Source organism: Danio aesculapii, chromosome 13 (assembly GCF_903798145.1).
Source record: "Danio aesculapii chromosome 13, fDanAes4.1, whole genome shotgun sequence".
Classification (NCBI taxonomy): domain Eukaryota; kingdom Metazoa; phylum Chordata; class Actinopteri; order Cypriniformes; family Danionidae; genus Danio; species Danio aesculapii.
This window is the reverse complement of record NC_079447.1, coordinates 5,921,293-5,934,716: the sequence shown is the minus strand read 5'-3', so window position 1 is coordinate 5,934,716 and position 13,424 is coordinate 5,921,293. Positions and strand designations below refer to the sequence as shown.

The 13,424-nt window shown below is 33.7% G+C and overlaps 1 protein-coding gene across 2 annotated transcripts in view; it reads left to right on the top strand.

The window, feature by feature from the left end:
• The window catches only part of anapc1 (anaphase promoting complex subunit 1), a 170,444-nt gene that overhangs the window by 18,243 nt on the left and 138,777 nt on the right, over positions 1–13,424 (top strand). For both annotated transcript variants that reach the window (XM_056470420.1, XM_056470419.1), the window contains exons 8-13: positions 130–272; positions 634–857; positions 2,442–2,648; positions 4,879–4,974; positions 6,711–6,801; positions 11,538–11,603. In XM_056470420.1, coding sequence (XP_056326395.1) covers positions 130–272; positions 634–857; positions 2,442–2,648; positions 4,879–4,974; positions 6,711–6,801; positions 11,538–11,603 — 827 coding nt within the window. The remainder of the gene's footprint in view (positions 1–129; positions 273–633; positions 858–2,441; positions 2,649–4,878; positions 4,975–6,710; positions 6,802–11,537; positions 11,604–13,424) is intronic.

The following is a 13,424-nucleotide window of genomic DNA, read 5'->3' as shown; positions in this document are numbered from 1 at the left end:
TGGTCAAAGCTGAAAGAACGAATCCCTACAATTCCTGTTTTATTTCATGTTTGACGTAATCTTAACTAATGTAAACGGGGCCGATGTGTCATTTGTCAATGCTCTTGTTGCTCTCACTCTTTGGTGCAGGTCTGTTTGAAGCCCGGCTCCAGTATGTTTCAGACAGCGCTCTGAGAGTGGTTTTCACCTGCCTCAAACCCTCCATTATAATGACCTACGACACACAGCAGTGCACACACACAGTCTGGAACCTGCGCAAAGTCACATCTGAGGTACGTTTGCTACAGTCTTCACATTGCAATGACAGACGCCTACCAACAAATCATCTGAACTTCCAAAGTTTCTCCCAATCATCCTTTTTTTTTTCCCAGATATTGTGTTTTAGTGTGCAATATATGCGTTTGAGAGAGGTTTTCAGTGTTTAGAGTGTTGTTGAATGTTAGTTGGTGATGTTGATAGGAAAACACTTTCGTAGCAGTGCATTGTAGGACTTTTCAGGACACTGGATGAATTTTGCAGTCGAGACAACAGTTAAAATGGCTGACTCCCTGATCAGTGCACTGACCACTAAACAAGAGTGCTGATTGAGACGCATCCTTGTAGCCTAAAGCTCTTGTGTGTGTTTTATTTCAGGAGCAGAACACGGTGTTGAAGTTTCCAGATCAGCCTGGACCGGCTCACACTCCTAATGTGGCTCCCAGTTTCCTCAGCACACACCTGAGAAACGTGACCCGGCTGGACTCTCCTGCTTCACCTTTACACTGCCATGCTCTTCACAACCAGAGCCGAATCGCAGCCTCCCCAGCCCTGCACTCCCGGGTTCACTCGCCCAGCATTTCCAACATGGCTGCTCTCAGGTATGAGCACGCATCATTATTGGCTATGCAGAGAAATCAAACTAGCTGGGTTTTTGATCTATTGTGCACAGAAATCCAAATGCTGAAAGTAAATTGATTAGTAAATTGATTTATAAAATTTAATAAATCAAAGAAGTTGAACATTAAAAAGCAGCACAATTGTTATACATTATTATATTATATTATATTAAATTACATTACATTGTTATATTACATTACATTTACATTACGTTATGTTACGTTATGTTATGTTATGTTATGTTACATTATTACATTATATTATGTTATATTATATTATATTACATTATATATACATTATATTATATTATATTATGTTATGTTATATTATTTCATATTATTTCATATTATTAAATAATAAATAAATAAAAAAACACATTTACAACTCCACCACACTGTAGGAACAGTTTGAAGACCTTATATTTATCTCTTAATATATAGCTAATCTTTTCCATTGTCAAGTTTGTAACCATGTCTTTTAGCAAACATCCTATATTTACTGGATATATATATATTGTGTCCTTTTAATCTCGAATTCCTTTTTACTCTGTTTTTGATTAAATAAATGAGACTTTAAAAAAAAAAAACATAAAAAAAAAAAATATATAATAATATAAAATAATATATATATATATATATATATATATATATATATATATATATATATATATATATATATATATATATATATATTATTATTGTTGTTGTTTTTATAATAAACATCAATGTTTCTTTGTAAAAATCATTCTAATCACGTTAGAATGATTTTGCATTACTGTTATTATTTACATTTACATTTAGTCATTTACATTTAGTCATTTAGCAGACGCTTTTATCCAAAGCGACTTACAAATGAGGACAAGGAAGCAATTTACACAACTATAAGAGCAGCAGTGAACAAGTGCTATAGACAAGTTTCAGGTGTGTAAAGTCTAAGAAGCAAAGCATTAGTATTTAAATAATAAATCACTTTTACTCGGTTTTTGATTAAACAAATAAAAAAAACTTAAAAATACACTTAAAATACATTCATAAAAAAAAAAAAAGTAACAAAAAACAAAACATGAAGTTAAATTAGGGGTGGCTCAGTGGTTAGCACTGTCACCTCACAGCAAGAAGGTTGATGGTTCGAGTCCCGGCTGGGCCAGTTGGCATTTCTGTGTGGAGTTTGCATGTACTCCCCGTGTTGGTGTGGGTTTCCTCCGGGTGCTCCGGTTTCCCCCACAGTCCAAAAACATGCGCTATAGGTGAATTAGGTAAACTTGGCCATAGTGTATTAGTGTGTGTGTGTGTGAGAATGTAAGAGTGTATTGTTGTTTCCCAGTACTGGGTTGCGGCTGGAAGGGCATCTGCGGTGTAAAATATATGCTGGATAAGTTGGCGGTTCATTCCGCTGTGGCCACCCCTGATGAATAAGAGATTAAGCCGAAGCAAGATGAATGAATAAAGTTAAATTGAAGTGTATATGAGTTCATGTAAAAATGTTAAAGTCGAAAAGTATCTACATTTAAATGTCTAATTTTTTGATTTTCTTTTTTCGTTTGACATTTTACTTGCTTGACATAGTCGTGCTCATTCCCCTGGCATCGCCGTGCCTTCGTTCTCCGGGAATCAGCGCTTCAACATGTCATGCCACACGCCGTCTTCACGCGGCCACAGCATCCTGGCTTCACCCAACAGCACCCTGAACGACACCCTGCTGCCCGAGATGGAGCCCATCCTGCCAGACCTCTGCATCGAGCAGCTGTGGACGGAAACCAGCGCCATCTCCAGGTCTGATGAGCTTTAATGTGATATCAGAGAGTATTGAACTACACTCAAAAAAAAAATTATTCATTGAATTTACACATTTTTTTTAAGGCAAGTGGTTTCGAACAATTTACAGTGCCGCATAGAGTACACCCCAATTTAATAATGAATATTTTTATCCATTTCTCAGTGAATATAGGTCATATATTGGTGCATTTGAAAAACAGATTGGTTGATTTAATGTAAAATAATATTTTATTCACAAAACAAATTTAGAAATAATAAAGATAATACAGTTAAATTCATGTGAAATAATTTTTTTAATTTACAAACTGCAAAATTTCAACAATTTTCTAAACGTTTGTTTCTCGTGAATTTTGCTCTTTTTATTTTTTATTTTTAATGTAATATTTTTCTATAACACAAATTTGGGCACACTGGTTTTTGGAACGTTATTTTGTTAGATGAGCTCCAGATTTGGCTTCAGTACTGACTAACAGGGGCGTAGCAAACGGGGGGGATGGAGGGATGTGTCCCCCTCACTTTTAAAGACAGACCATTTAGAAGCAGGTGATTAATTATACGAACGTATGATCTCATACAGCCGTCCCCACCGCTTTTAAAATGTCTGCTATGCCCCTGCTCACTATTCTAATGTAAATGCACAAATATAATATTGTAGCGCTTTCTGTAGAAAATATTAATTTAAATGAGAGATTTGTGTGGTTTGTACTTGTATGTTGAGCACTGTAAATGGATTGATATGGTATTTTCATTTAAATGGTATGTTCATTATTTATTTATTATTTATTATTATTATTATTGTTATCACTCTTAATAATATTATTTTCAATATTATTATTATTATTATTATTATTATTATTATTATTATTATTACTCTTAATATTATTCTTTTCATTTTCATTATTAAATCATCACTCTTATTATTATTATTATTATTATTATTATTATTATTATTATTATTATTATTATTATCACTCTTAATATTATTATTTTCATTATCATTATTATTATTATTGTTTTATCACTCTTAATATTATTATTATCATTATTATTATTATTATTATTATTATTATTATTGTATTATCACTCTTAATATTATTTTCATTATTATTATTATTATTATTATTATTATTATTATTATTATTATTATTATCACTCTTAATATTATTATTTTCATTAACATCATTATTTATTATTATTATTATTATTATTATTATTATTATATTATCACTCTTAATATTATTATTTTCATTATTATTATTTTTGTTTTATCACTCTTAATAATAATATTATTATTATTATTATTATTATTATTATTATTGTATTATCACTCTTAATATTATTTTCATTATTATTATTAATATTATTATTGTTTTATCACTCTTAATATTATTATTATTATTATTATTATTATTATATTATCACTCTTATTATTATTATTATTATTATTATTATTATTATTATTATTATTATTATATTATCACTCTTAATATTATTATTTTCATCATCATCATCATTATTATTAATATTGTTATTTTTAATATTATTATTGTATTATCACTCTTATTATTATTATTATTATTGTATTATCACTCTTAATATTATTATTTTCATTATTATTGTTTTTATTTTCATTATTATTACTATTATTATTATTATGATTATTATTATTAATAAAGATAAAAGTGAAACGAACAGTGCTTAATGGTTTTCTGGGCAGTCTAACTATTCAAATACACATGAAATTACACGGTTTAGTCTTCACTGTATAAATAATTTAATTAAATACATTTTATTAAAGTTACCAGCTAAACAATTTCTTGTGCCCGAATGCTTTAAAATGCTGTGGTATGACTATTGCCGATGCACACATTGCAATATTGATATGGACACAATATATTGAGAAGGAATAGTATTGAGCATCTGCTCTCCCAAAGAGTGTCTCACACCTCCAAAAGCCACTGCGTGTTTCATCAAAAATCATTGCGTTTCGTCTTCTGAGTCACAAGTTATTCATTATGGAAGATACAGTGGCTTCTCCTATCGCAGCAAACGTTTTTAGATATTTGCCACCAGTTTATCAGGAAATGCCAATTTTGTTCTCTTTGAATCATTGAATGAAATTGCTGCTTTATTTGCAAATGTTTTATGCAAAATTCCAGTTTTGTGCATCTGTTTAATTTGCGCGTGCGTGTGTGTGTGCGTGTGTGTGTGCGTGCGTGTGCTGCAGGGAGAAAGGCTGTCAGGCGTCTAAAGTCTTCATCACCTCTGATCTGTGTGAAAACCGGTACCTGTGCTTTCTGGTCGAGTCCCATCAGCAGCTCAGGTGAACATGTTTTTGTTTTTAGCATGGTTTTATTGTGCATTTAAGGAAGTGTTTATACTGTGAAGCAGCCTTTTGAATCTGCTGCTTTAATAACCCTTAGGCATTAGGGATGTGCACATCGATGCTCGAGTATCGATATATCCATACTCAGAAACATTTAATTTGGTATCGATATTGTTTTTAAAGTATCGTTATTTTAAATATATTTTAATAATTTCTGCATAACTAAATGTTTTAGCGCTGTGTACAGGATTGTCAGTAACGTTTTGTATGCAATCTGCGGAGGAACGCGACGCGAGCGATCATGTGCCTTTCAGATAACTTGCGTACTCAACATACGCAAGTCGCACTCTTCTGCATTACAGAATGACACTATGGCAGAAAGGAAACGCAGCGTGTTGTGGTGCTCATCAGCTGAAAAAGCATAGCACAAGCAATATTTGTGATTAGAAAGTCGTACACAGCAAACAATACAAGCAGCCTTTATAAACACTTACAGACAACACACCCTGAAACTTATAAAGAAGCGGAATAAAAACAAGCTGCCTCTGCTCAGTCTCCCTCTGTCCGACAAAAGACGTTACAGGAGTTCAAGTTCAAGTTGCTTTATTGGCATGACATTCAATACAGTATTGCAAAAGCACTTCAAGTATGTAGTATATTAAAATCATTAAATAATAATAAAAGAAAATTAATTAATAAAATAATTTAAAAAAAATTATAATAATACAGTAAATAAGACATAAATGACAAAAACAAACAAACAGATAATATATTTGATAAATATAAAAATATAATATCATATAATATCATATAATATATAATATAAAATCATATAAAATAATATATAATCTCTCTCTCTCTCTCAAATGTTTGCTAAAGCATTTATGAAGTTTACATTAAAAAGAACACACACACACACACACACACACACACACACACATCTATATCTATATCTATATCTATCTATCTATATATATATATATATATATATATATATATATATATATATATATATATAGATATATATATATATATATATATATATATATATATATATAGATATATATATATAGATATATATATAGATATATAGATATATATATAGATATATATATATAGATATAGATATATATCTATATAGATATATATCTATATAGATATATATTAAACACAGCAAATAGTAGTATAGTATTATAATATGTAGTATAATAACAATTAAATACAAATAAAAATAAATAAAATAATAAATCAGCTCTTTCTTTCTCTCATTAGGTGAATAAGAATATATAAGTGTGTGTGTATCTGTGCAGTATGTATGTGTATGCAGTGTGTATATATAATATGGATATGTGTGCATGCATGTATATCACACACACACTACATTTATTTATATATATATATAAATTTATTTATTTACATGTAATTATTTTTTTAATTAACATTATTTTGAAAAATTCTGTTCACACTTAAAATAATAAGTGATATCGTTATCGTAAAATTTTTTAACAAAAAGTATTGGTATCGTATCGCATTAAAAAAATTGTCTTATATCTCCCATCCCTATGAGGCATTCGTAGCTCCGCCCACTTTTAAAAAGATAATCTCATTTGAATTTAAAGCGACAGTAACCAAAACGCCACAATTAGGATCAAAGCCTAAAAGCAGCAGCTTGAAAGAGTTCTAAAACATTATCTGTGTGGTATTTTGACTTGAAACTTGCTTGCCTTTTGCAGGTGTGTAAAATTTCTTGAGAGCAATGAAACGTCTCAGCTGATATTTGCAACGGTTTCCATAATCACTGCAAAAGATGCCGCCCCTCTAGAGGTGAGAATTCAGAAGTAGTTGATTAATATAGTCACCTTTTATCACTTTATTCTTAATGTAAGAACACACACATCTATTTGTATCTTGACAGCACAAGGCATCCAATGTCACTCACTCCTGTTAAACTTCCTGTTACTTTACCTGTACAAAAGCTTGTGTTTCTTGAAACAGCAATGTGTCATCGTAATAATTATTTTTGTATAATTATAAACAGACTGGTTTTAATGCAAATAATAATAATGCAAATAGTTTTAAAGTCAACTGCACTGTTGTTATTTACCTATAGTGGCTCATGAATCAAATTGCAATTATTTATGGCAAAATATCATGGGTCTGAGAGAGAATATGTAAAGCGTTTTGTCCTTGTGATAACGTGTCCTTGAAAGTTATTTTTTAAATGTATTTTATCTGCACCATTTATAAAGTTGTAAAAGGGCACCTATGGTAAAAAATCTACTTTTCAAGCTGTTTGGACAGACATATGTGCATGTGTGGTGTATAGACTGTCATATTGGGGTGATATAAACACACCCAGTGCTTTTTTTTTCAGTTTAACAATATAAAAAACAGTGGACCAATTGGAGCTGTTTTCAAATCGACCGCTACCTGACGTAGGAGAGCGGTCCCCCCGCCCACCAATATTGATTGACAGGCGCGTCATCATATCCTCAGTTTGTTGATTCACGTCCGCCATTTTCAGCGGGAGTCGAAGCGATATCACTAAAGGAACACGCTAGCTCTATTTTTAGATGCAAGGCTCATTGGGCTCAACACAAGAGCAATATTCTCCACATTATCGCTCTAATCAGAATTATTGGTTGTATCTTTAGGTAGGTTTGCAAACATGTGTACTTCTCATTGAGTCTACCTTATACTTCAGCCGTTTGCATTTCTCGCGATCCCAGAAGCTCCCTGTGATCTTAACTAGCATGTGTTTTAGAATTCTAAACATCGGTTTCTATCAGGGTACACTCAAGTCGACGGCTGGGCGCCGCGGACCGCTGCAGAAACCTATGTTTAGAATTCAAAAGTGCGTGGCGCCACGATTCGGGACACTTCATGTCTCTGGTGCACCACAGAGAGTGTCTGGTGTGCCGTGTCACGGCTTCGAGCGGCGCATCCGGTGCCTCAGTCAAAGTTAATTCAGTGTGCGTGGTTATTAGTTTCTGTGTACAAGCTCGGCACTTGAAACTAGCACACAGTTGGCTGTAAAACTGTACAAAGACACAATGATTTTGTACTCTCTGCTTGGTCTGTGTCAGAGTCGTACATGTACGACTGAATGCTGAACCTCTCACTTCTGCTCCTTCTCCGTCTGCCTGTCAGACTCTATTGCAAACGCAGAGCGGGTGAGCTCATGGCCCCGCCCCTTGGTGCATTGGCGGGAAGCCGAAACTAATTTGCATGTGAAGCAATACACACAGAAATCAGCGAACTGTGGACACGCCCCAACATGACACTTTTTAACACATTATAATAAAAAATCTGAATTGTGTTTTAAACTGAACCTAAACTGGCACACTCAGAAAAACCATAATATTAATATTACATCATAAAAAAGAGATAAACTATGTGCCCTTTAAAGTAAAGTGATGTTTTATGCAAGTAGCTACAGATTGTTTCGTTTTCTGCTCTTTAAATTCCCCATGAAATCTAAACTAAGCATATTTGTTTTTGTTAGCTCACATTGCTAGTTTTGTGCTGAAGAATTCATCTCTGTGTGTCCTTAAGAAAAACAAACAGTTTGCCCTTCTAATCTTTAATTGAAATCTGAAAATGCACTTCCTGTTTTTTTCCAGCTATTTTGTCAGATTACGAATATCTTAGCAAATGGGCGTGGCTAGCATATTTAATCACGCTGCTGCACATGTCAGTTTTGACAACAATCAGAAATGGTGCACTGGAGGAGTCTGTTGGGTTGTAATAACTGTTCTCAAACCCTTTTCCCCATCTTTCTGAATGAAATGCCTACTTTACTACTCTGTTATTATGTAATATAGCATTCTAGTCTTTGACTATATCCATTCAGCTCACAGTAGAAAAGCAAGCCACGCCCACTGTTGTGTAATTTAATATACTGTTTTTCTAGGAACTGCCTCACAAAACAAGAAAAAATAACAGTCGCAGCTTTCAATACATGGGGAATTTAACATACACCTCCTGTGTCAAATGATTAGCAAAACTGAGGTGTTTTTATAGATGTGCAATAAAAAATATAAATTCCAGTCAATTCATAATTTGACATTTTAATATAAAGTTATAAAAAACAAGAAGCATGGATGTTGCATTTATGCATTATTCACTGTAAATGAATAAAGTGAAGTTCTACTTCATGCAGACTTTAAAACCAACATTGAAAATCTTGCAGTCTGAACTCGGCGTTAAGTATCCAAATGTTTTCGGCTGCTTGCACCACTAATGTCACTTGACTCGAGCTCTGTGCAGTCTTCAGCTGCAGCTCGTGCTGTATTGAACAGACGCATGGCACTTCATAACTATAGCGGCTGTTTCTCGACTAGAACTGAATTCATTTTTGATGTATTGAACTCATTTCACACGGCATGATTTGAATCGCCGACAGCTCCAGATATTTGGCAGACTCATCGGCGATTCTCTCAGATCGCTTCTTTGGTAGTTCATACTGTATGATTGTCACTCATATGAACGAGCACCGATTTGCTTGTGATTTCAGGCATTTGTTGGCGATTTCACAAAACCTATAGGCGAATCAAAATCAGGCCAAAAATCATGCAGTCTGAACTCAGCACAAAGTTATGCCACCTGTGCGCTAGTTTAAAGTTCAGAGTTTACGCACGCACACTGGATTACCTATAGCAGCGGGCCATTCACATATCGCATCTTTTCCGTGCGCAGGTTCGTTATTTTCAATGTTAGAATAAATGTCAATGTACATGTGCAAGTGGAGCGATGTGCTCGCTCCTTTCAGAGACACGAAGTAGAAAACATCTCATGCTGTAGCGGTAAAAGTTGTGCGCGGCTTTGTGCAATGTAAACAAAAGATGTTTAAACGCAGATGATAACAACAGTTCATTTAAATACTTGCATAATGCACATTGTATAATGCGGTGATGTTATGAAGTTTCAAAATACGATCTATTAACGTTTTAATGTAGAAAAATATGACGCCGGTGTCTTAAGGAGCAAAAATACAACATATGGACACTTATATGCTGTTGTGTCATCACTCATACTGCAAGTCATATCTCTCCGGCCCCTCATTTGGGATGCTTTTCAAGAACTGGCCCCCATGACAAACTAATTGAATAGCCCTGCCATAGAGCAAAACAGACGGCAAAATGGGATAATGCAAGTTTGCGTACTCCTGGTTGGAGAAAGACGAGTTTAAACAGTGGCTGAAAACAACCACGTAATTTATTCTTTCAAGGTTTGTTTCTTCCAAGCTTATCCAAGTTCTGTTGCACGGTTGTGCTCCATTCATTTATTTAACTACAACTGCTTATTAGCAACAGTTTTTTTTTTTTTATATATTTTTATTGAACATTTTTGGTGCAAAAACATGTCAGAAAAATACATTGAGTAGAAAGATAATATCTGTCATACATGTAATTTGAGTTTTTTGAGTTCTGACCCCCACATGGAAAATAAACATTAAATAATAATAATAGTAAATAAAATTGTAATTAAATAAACAACAAATAAATAATAATAACACTAATAATAATAATAAAAAATAATGATTTAAAAAAAAAAAAAACATTACATTGCCAAAAGGCATTTTACATTTCTTTTATCCAGGCTGAGTCTAACAGACAAGCTTTTAGTCTTAAAGACTTGAAGGTTCCTAGATAATCAAAGAAAGGGTCCCAGGTCCGATAAAATAGAAAAGGTTTGTTCTTCATAGCTGTGGAGAAAGCCTCAAGTGGGATTATGCTGCAGACTGCAAGCAGCCATTGATTTAAACTGGGCGGTTCTTCATTAATCCACTTTACAAGGATACATTTCCGAGCAAAGTAAAGCAAAATATGTAGTAGGTCTCTGTTCCGAAAATTATAAGGTATATCATCATTGAGGCCCAGTAAGCAAGTCTTTGCTCCCAGTCGATTTAAAGATGGCGTTAAGCTGCAGTCTAATCAAGTCCCAAAACTGATGTATAAAAGGACAACTCCACATACAATGATAGAAGGTTCCAATGTCTTATTAGTAACTGTTATTAAGTTAAAGGTTTGATACTGATTAGAACTTGAAGTGGCGATGAGGTCTTAAAATATTCTGAGAAGGTCTTTAAAAAGTCTTAAAAAGGTATTGAAATTGCCTTTAGGATTCCTGCATATACCCTGTAAAGGGACTAAGCCGAAAAGAAAAAGAATGAATGATAACACAATATTTAATTTATTATGTAAATACATACTTTTATTTTGAATGTGATTAATTAATTGACAGCACTAGTTTCATTCTGTACTTCACACCTAGTATTATGCATAATTCATCTATTCTTTTTGAAAGTTTTTGAAAGTTAATCACGTTAAAAGTTACCATGCGATAAATTGAAAAATCAATGGCTAATGCAATTCCCATGCAGAGTCTAGTTTCACCAAATTCATTGAGATCAGATCTTTCTGCTTCCTACAATAATGAGTAATTTACAACGTTTAATTAATCGTGACTGCCATCAGCTGTAAAGTGTTGTTGTCTTCCTCAGCTGTCGTCATCAGGAGATCAATTTTCCTCTTATTTATTTTGTGTCTTTGTGAAAGGACATTCACACAATGCTGGTGCTGGAGGCCAATGGGAGTCTGGTGTTGTACACAGGAGTCACCAGGGTAAGTCTTGATTTGCGTGGGTTTTTCACCTCCCAATTGACATTATTAGTGGCCTGAATCCTTTTTCCGCTTTCAGCTGCTTTATTTGCGCCTCACTATGCTGCGTCCGCCGTGCATAGTTCTCTTTTTATTAAAAAAGCCAAAGGCATCCGCGCATTACAATTTGCGCTCCGAGCGCAGCATCGGGTCTAATACATCATCCCATTCCATCATGCTTTCCACCAATCACCAGAGATTTGAAAATTGGTTCCAGGTGAGTCACTCGTGTCTGGATGAGAGATTGTCATTAGTGCTGTGCAGAGAGAGAGAGAGACGCTGGAGTTCTTTACAGACATACATGCAGGCCTGTTTTATACAGTTATATTCTTATCATTTATTAATGTAATAAGATGGTGCTTACAAGATGTATGCATGATTGATGCATAAAAAGCCTATTTCTCTCCAGCAGTGCTGATGCTGTGTGTTTCAGATGTAGGTGACTCGCCTTCAACCAATTTTCTAGGTCTCGTTCTCTTTTACTAGATGTTTTTAGATACTAGTATTCAGCTTAAAGTGTCATTTAAAGGCTTAATTAGGTTAACTAGGCAGGTTAGGGTAATTAGGCAAGTCATTGTATAGCAGTGGTTTGTTCTGTAGACAGTCAAAAAACATATTTCGTAAGGGGGCTAATAATTTTGACCTTAAAATGGTTTTATAAAAATTAAAAACTGCTTTTATTCTAGCCTAAATAAAACAAATAAGACTTTCTCTAGAAGAAAGAATATTATAGGAAATACTGTGAAAATTCCTTGCTCTTCAACATCATTTGGGAAATATTTGGGGAAAACAAAATACACAGGAGAGCGAATAATTGTGACTTCAGCTGTATACTATCTTGTGTTGATGTCAGCTTATGAACTAAATGTTTATAAATAAAGCTTGCATATACCGTTTATATAAATTTCTAAGTAATTTAAAGGTGCTGTATGTAAGTTTTTGACTCTAAAGCATAAAAAACCTTAATATGTTTGCAGTATTTTAGAAACATGCTCAGTGAACATTCTTGTTTATCTGAAAAACATTGCTGAAGTCAGATATTCTGCTTTGAAAATGTGCGTTACGTGCTGGAATGGCTGTCTATGTTTTGGTCATTTAACCAGCCCAATGCCAGTTTGGCCAATTATATTTCAGCCCCCCGGGTTGCTTTCATAGAAAACAGCGTATTTCATTCATTCAGTCTGGAAGGCTCTTAAAGGGCCACGAAATTCTGCCTCCAGGACCGAAATGCGTCCTCCGATGGACAGTAGCAGCCTTCGAATTCCACATGAGGTGGTTATTAATTAGCTAATAATACAAATATTACGAACGTAAATATAAGGTGAGCAGGTTACATTGTAACCCCGTTTTCTAGCATGACACTACATGACGAAAGTTGCAGTGATGAGCAATTTGGCTGTTTGCACCAGCTGAAACACGACAGATAGTTAAATACAGACCAACAGAATACTACACTGCACTCCAGCGAAATGTAATGTTTACAATGTAATTAATACATTTTACACCTTTTAAACATTATTATATGTACATGGTTGATATTTGTTAACTTGGCTTGCACTTAGTCACAGTCAGAAGTTTTTTTCAAACGGTTTATTTTATTTTGAAGATCTGTGGTGAACTATCTGCTGCTGCTTTCAGTAGTATGGCAATAAATGTCATGTAAAAAGGCATTCAATCTCACATTATTAGCATTTAACACTGAATAAAGCACATAAGGTGTACCTGGGTTGATCATATTTCATCCTGTTGTTTACCTGTGAGAAAGAGAAGCCAATTCTTAAATAG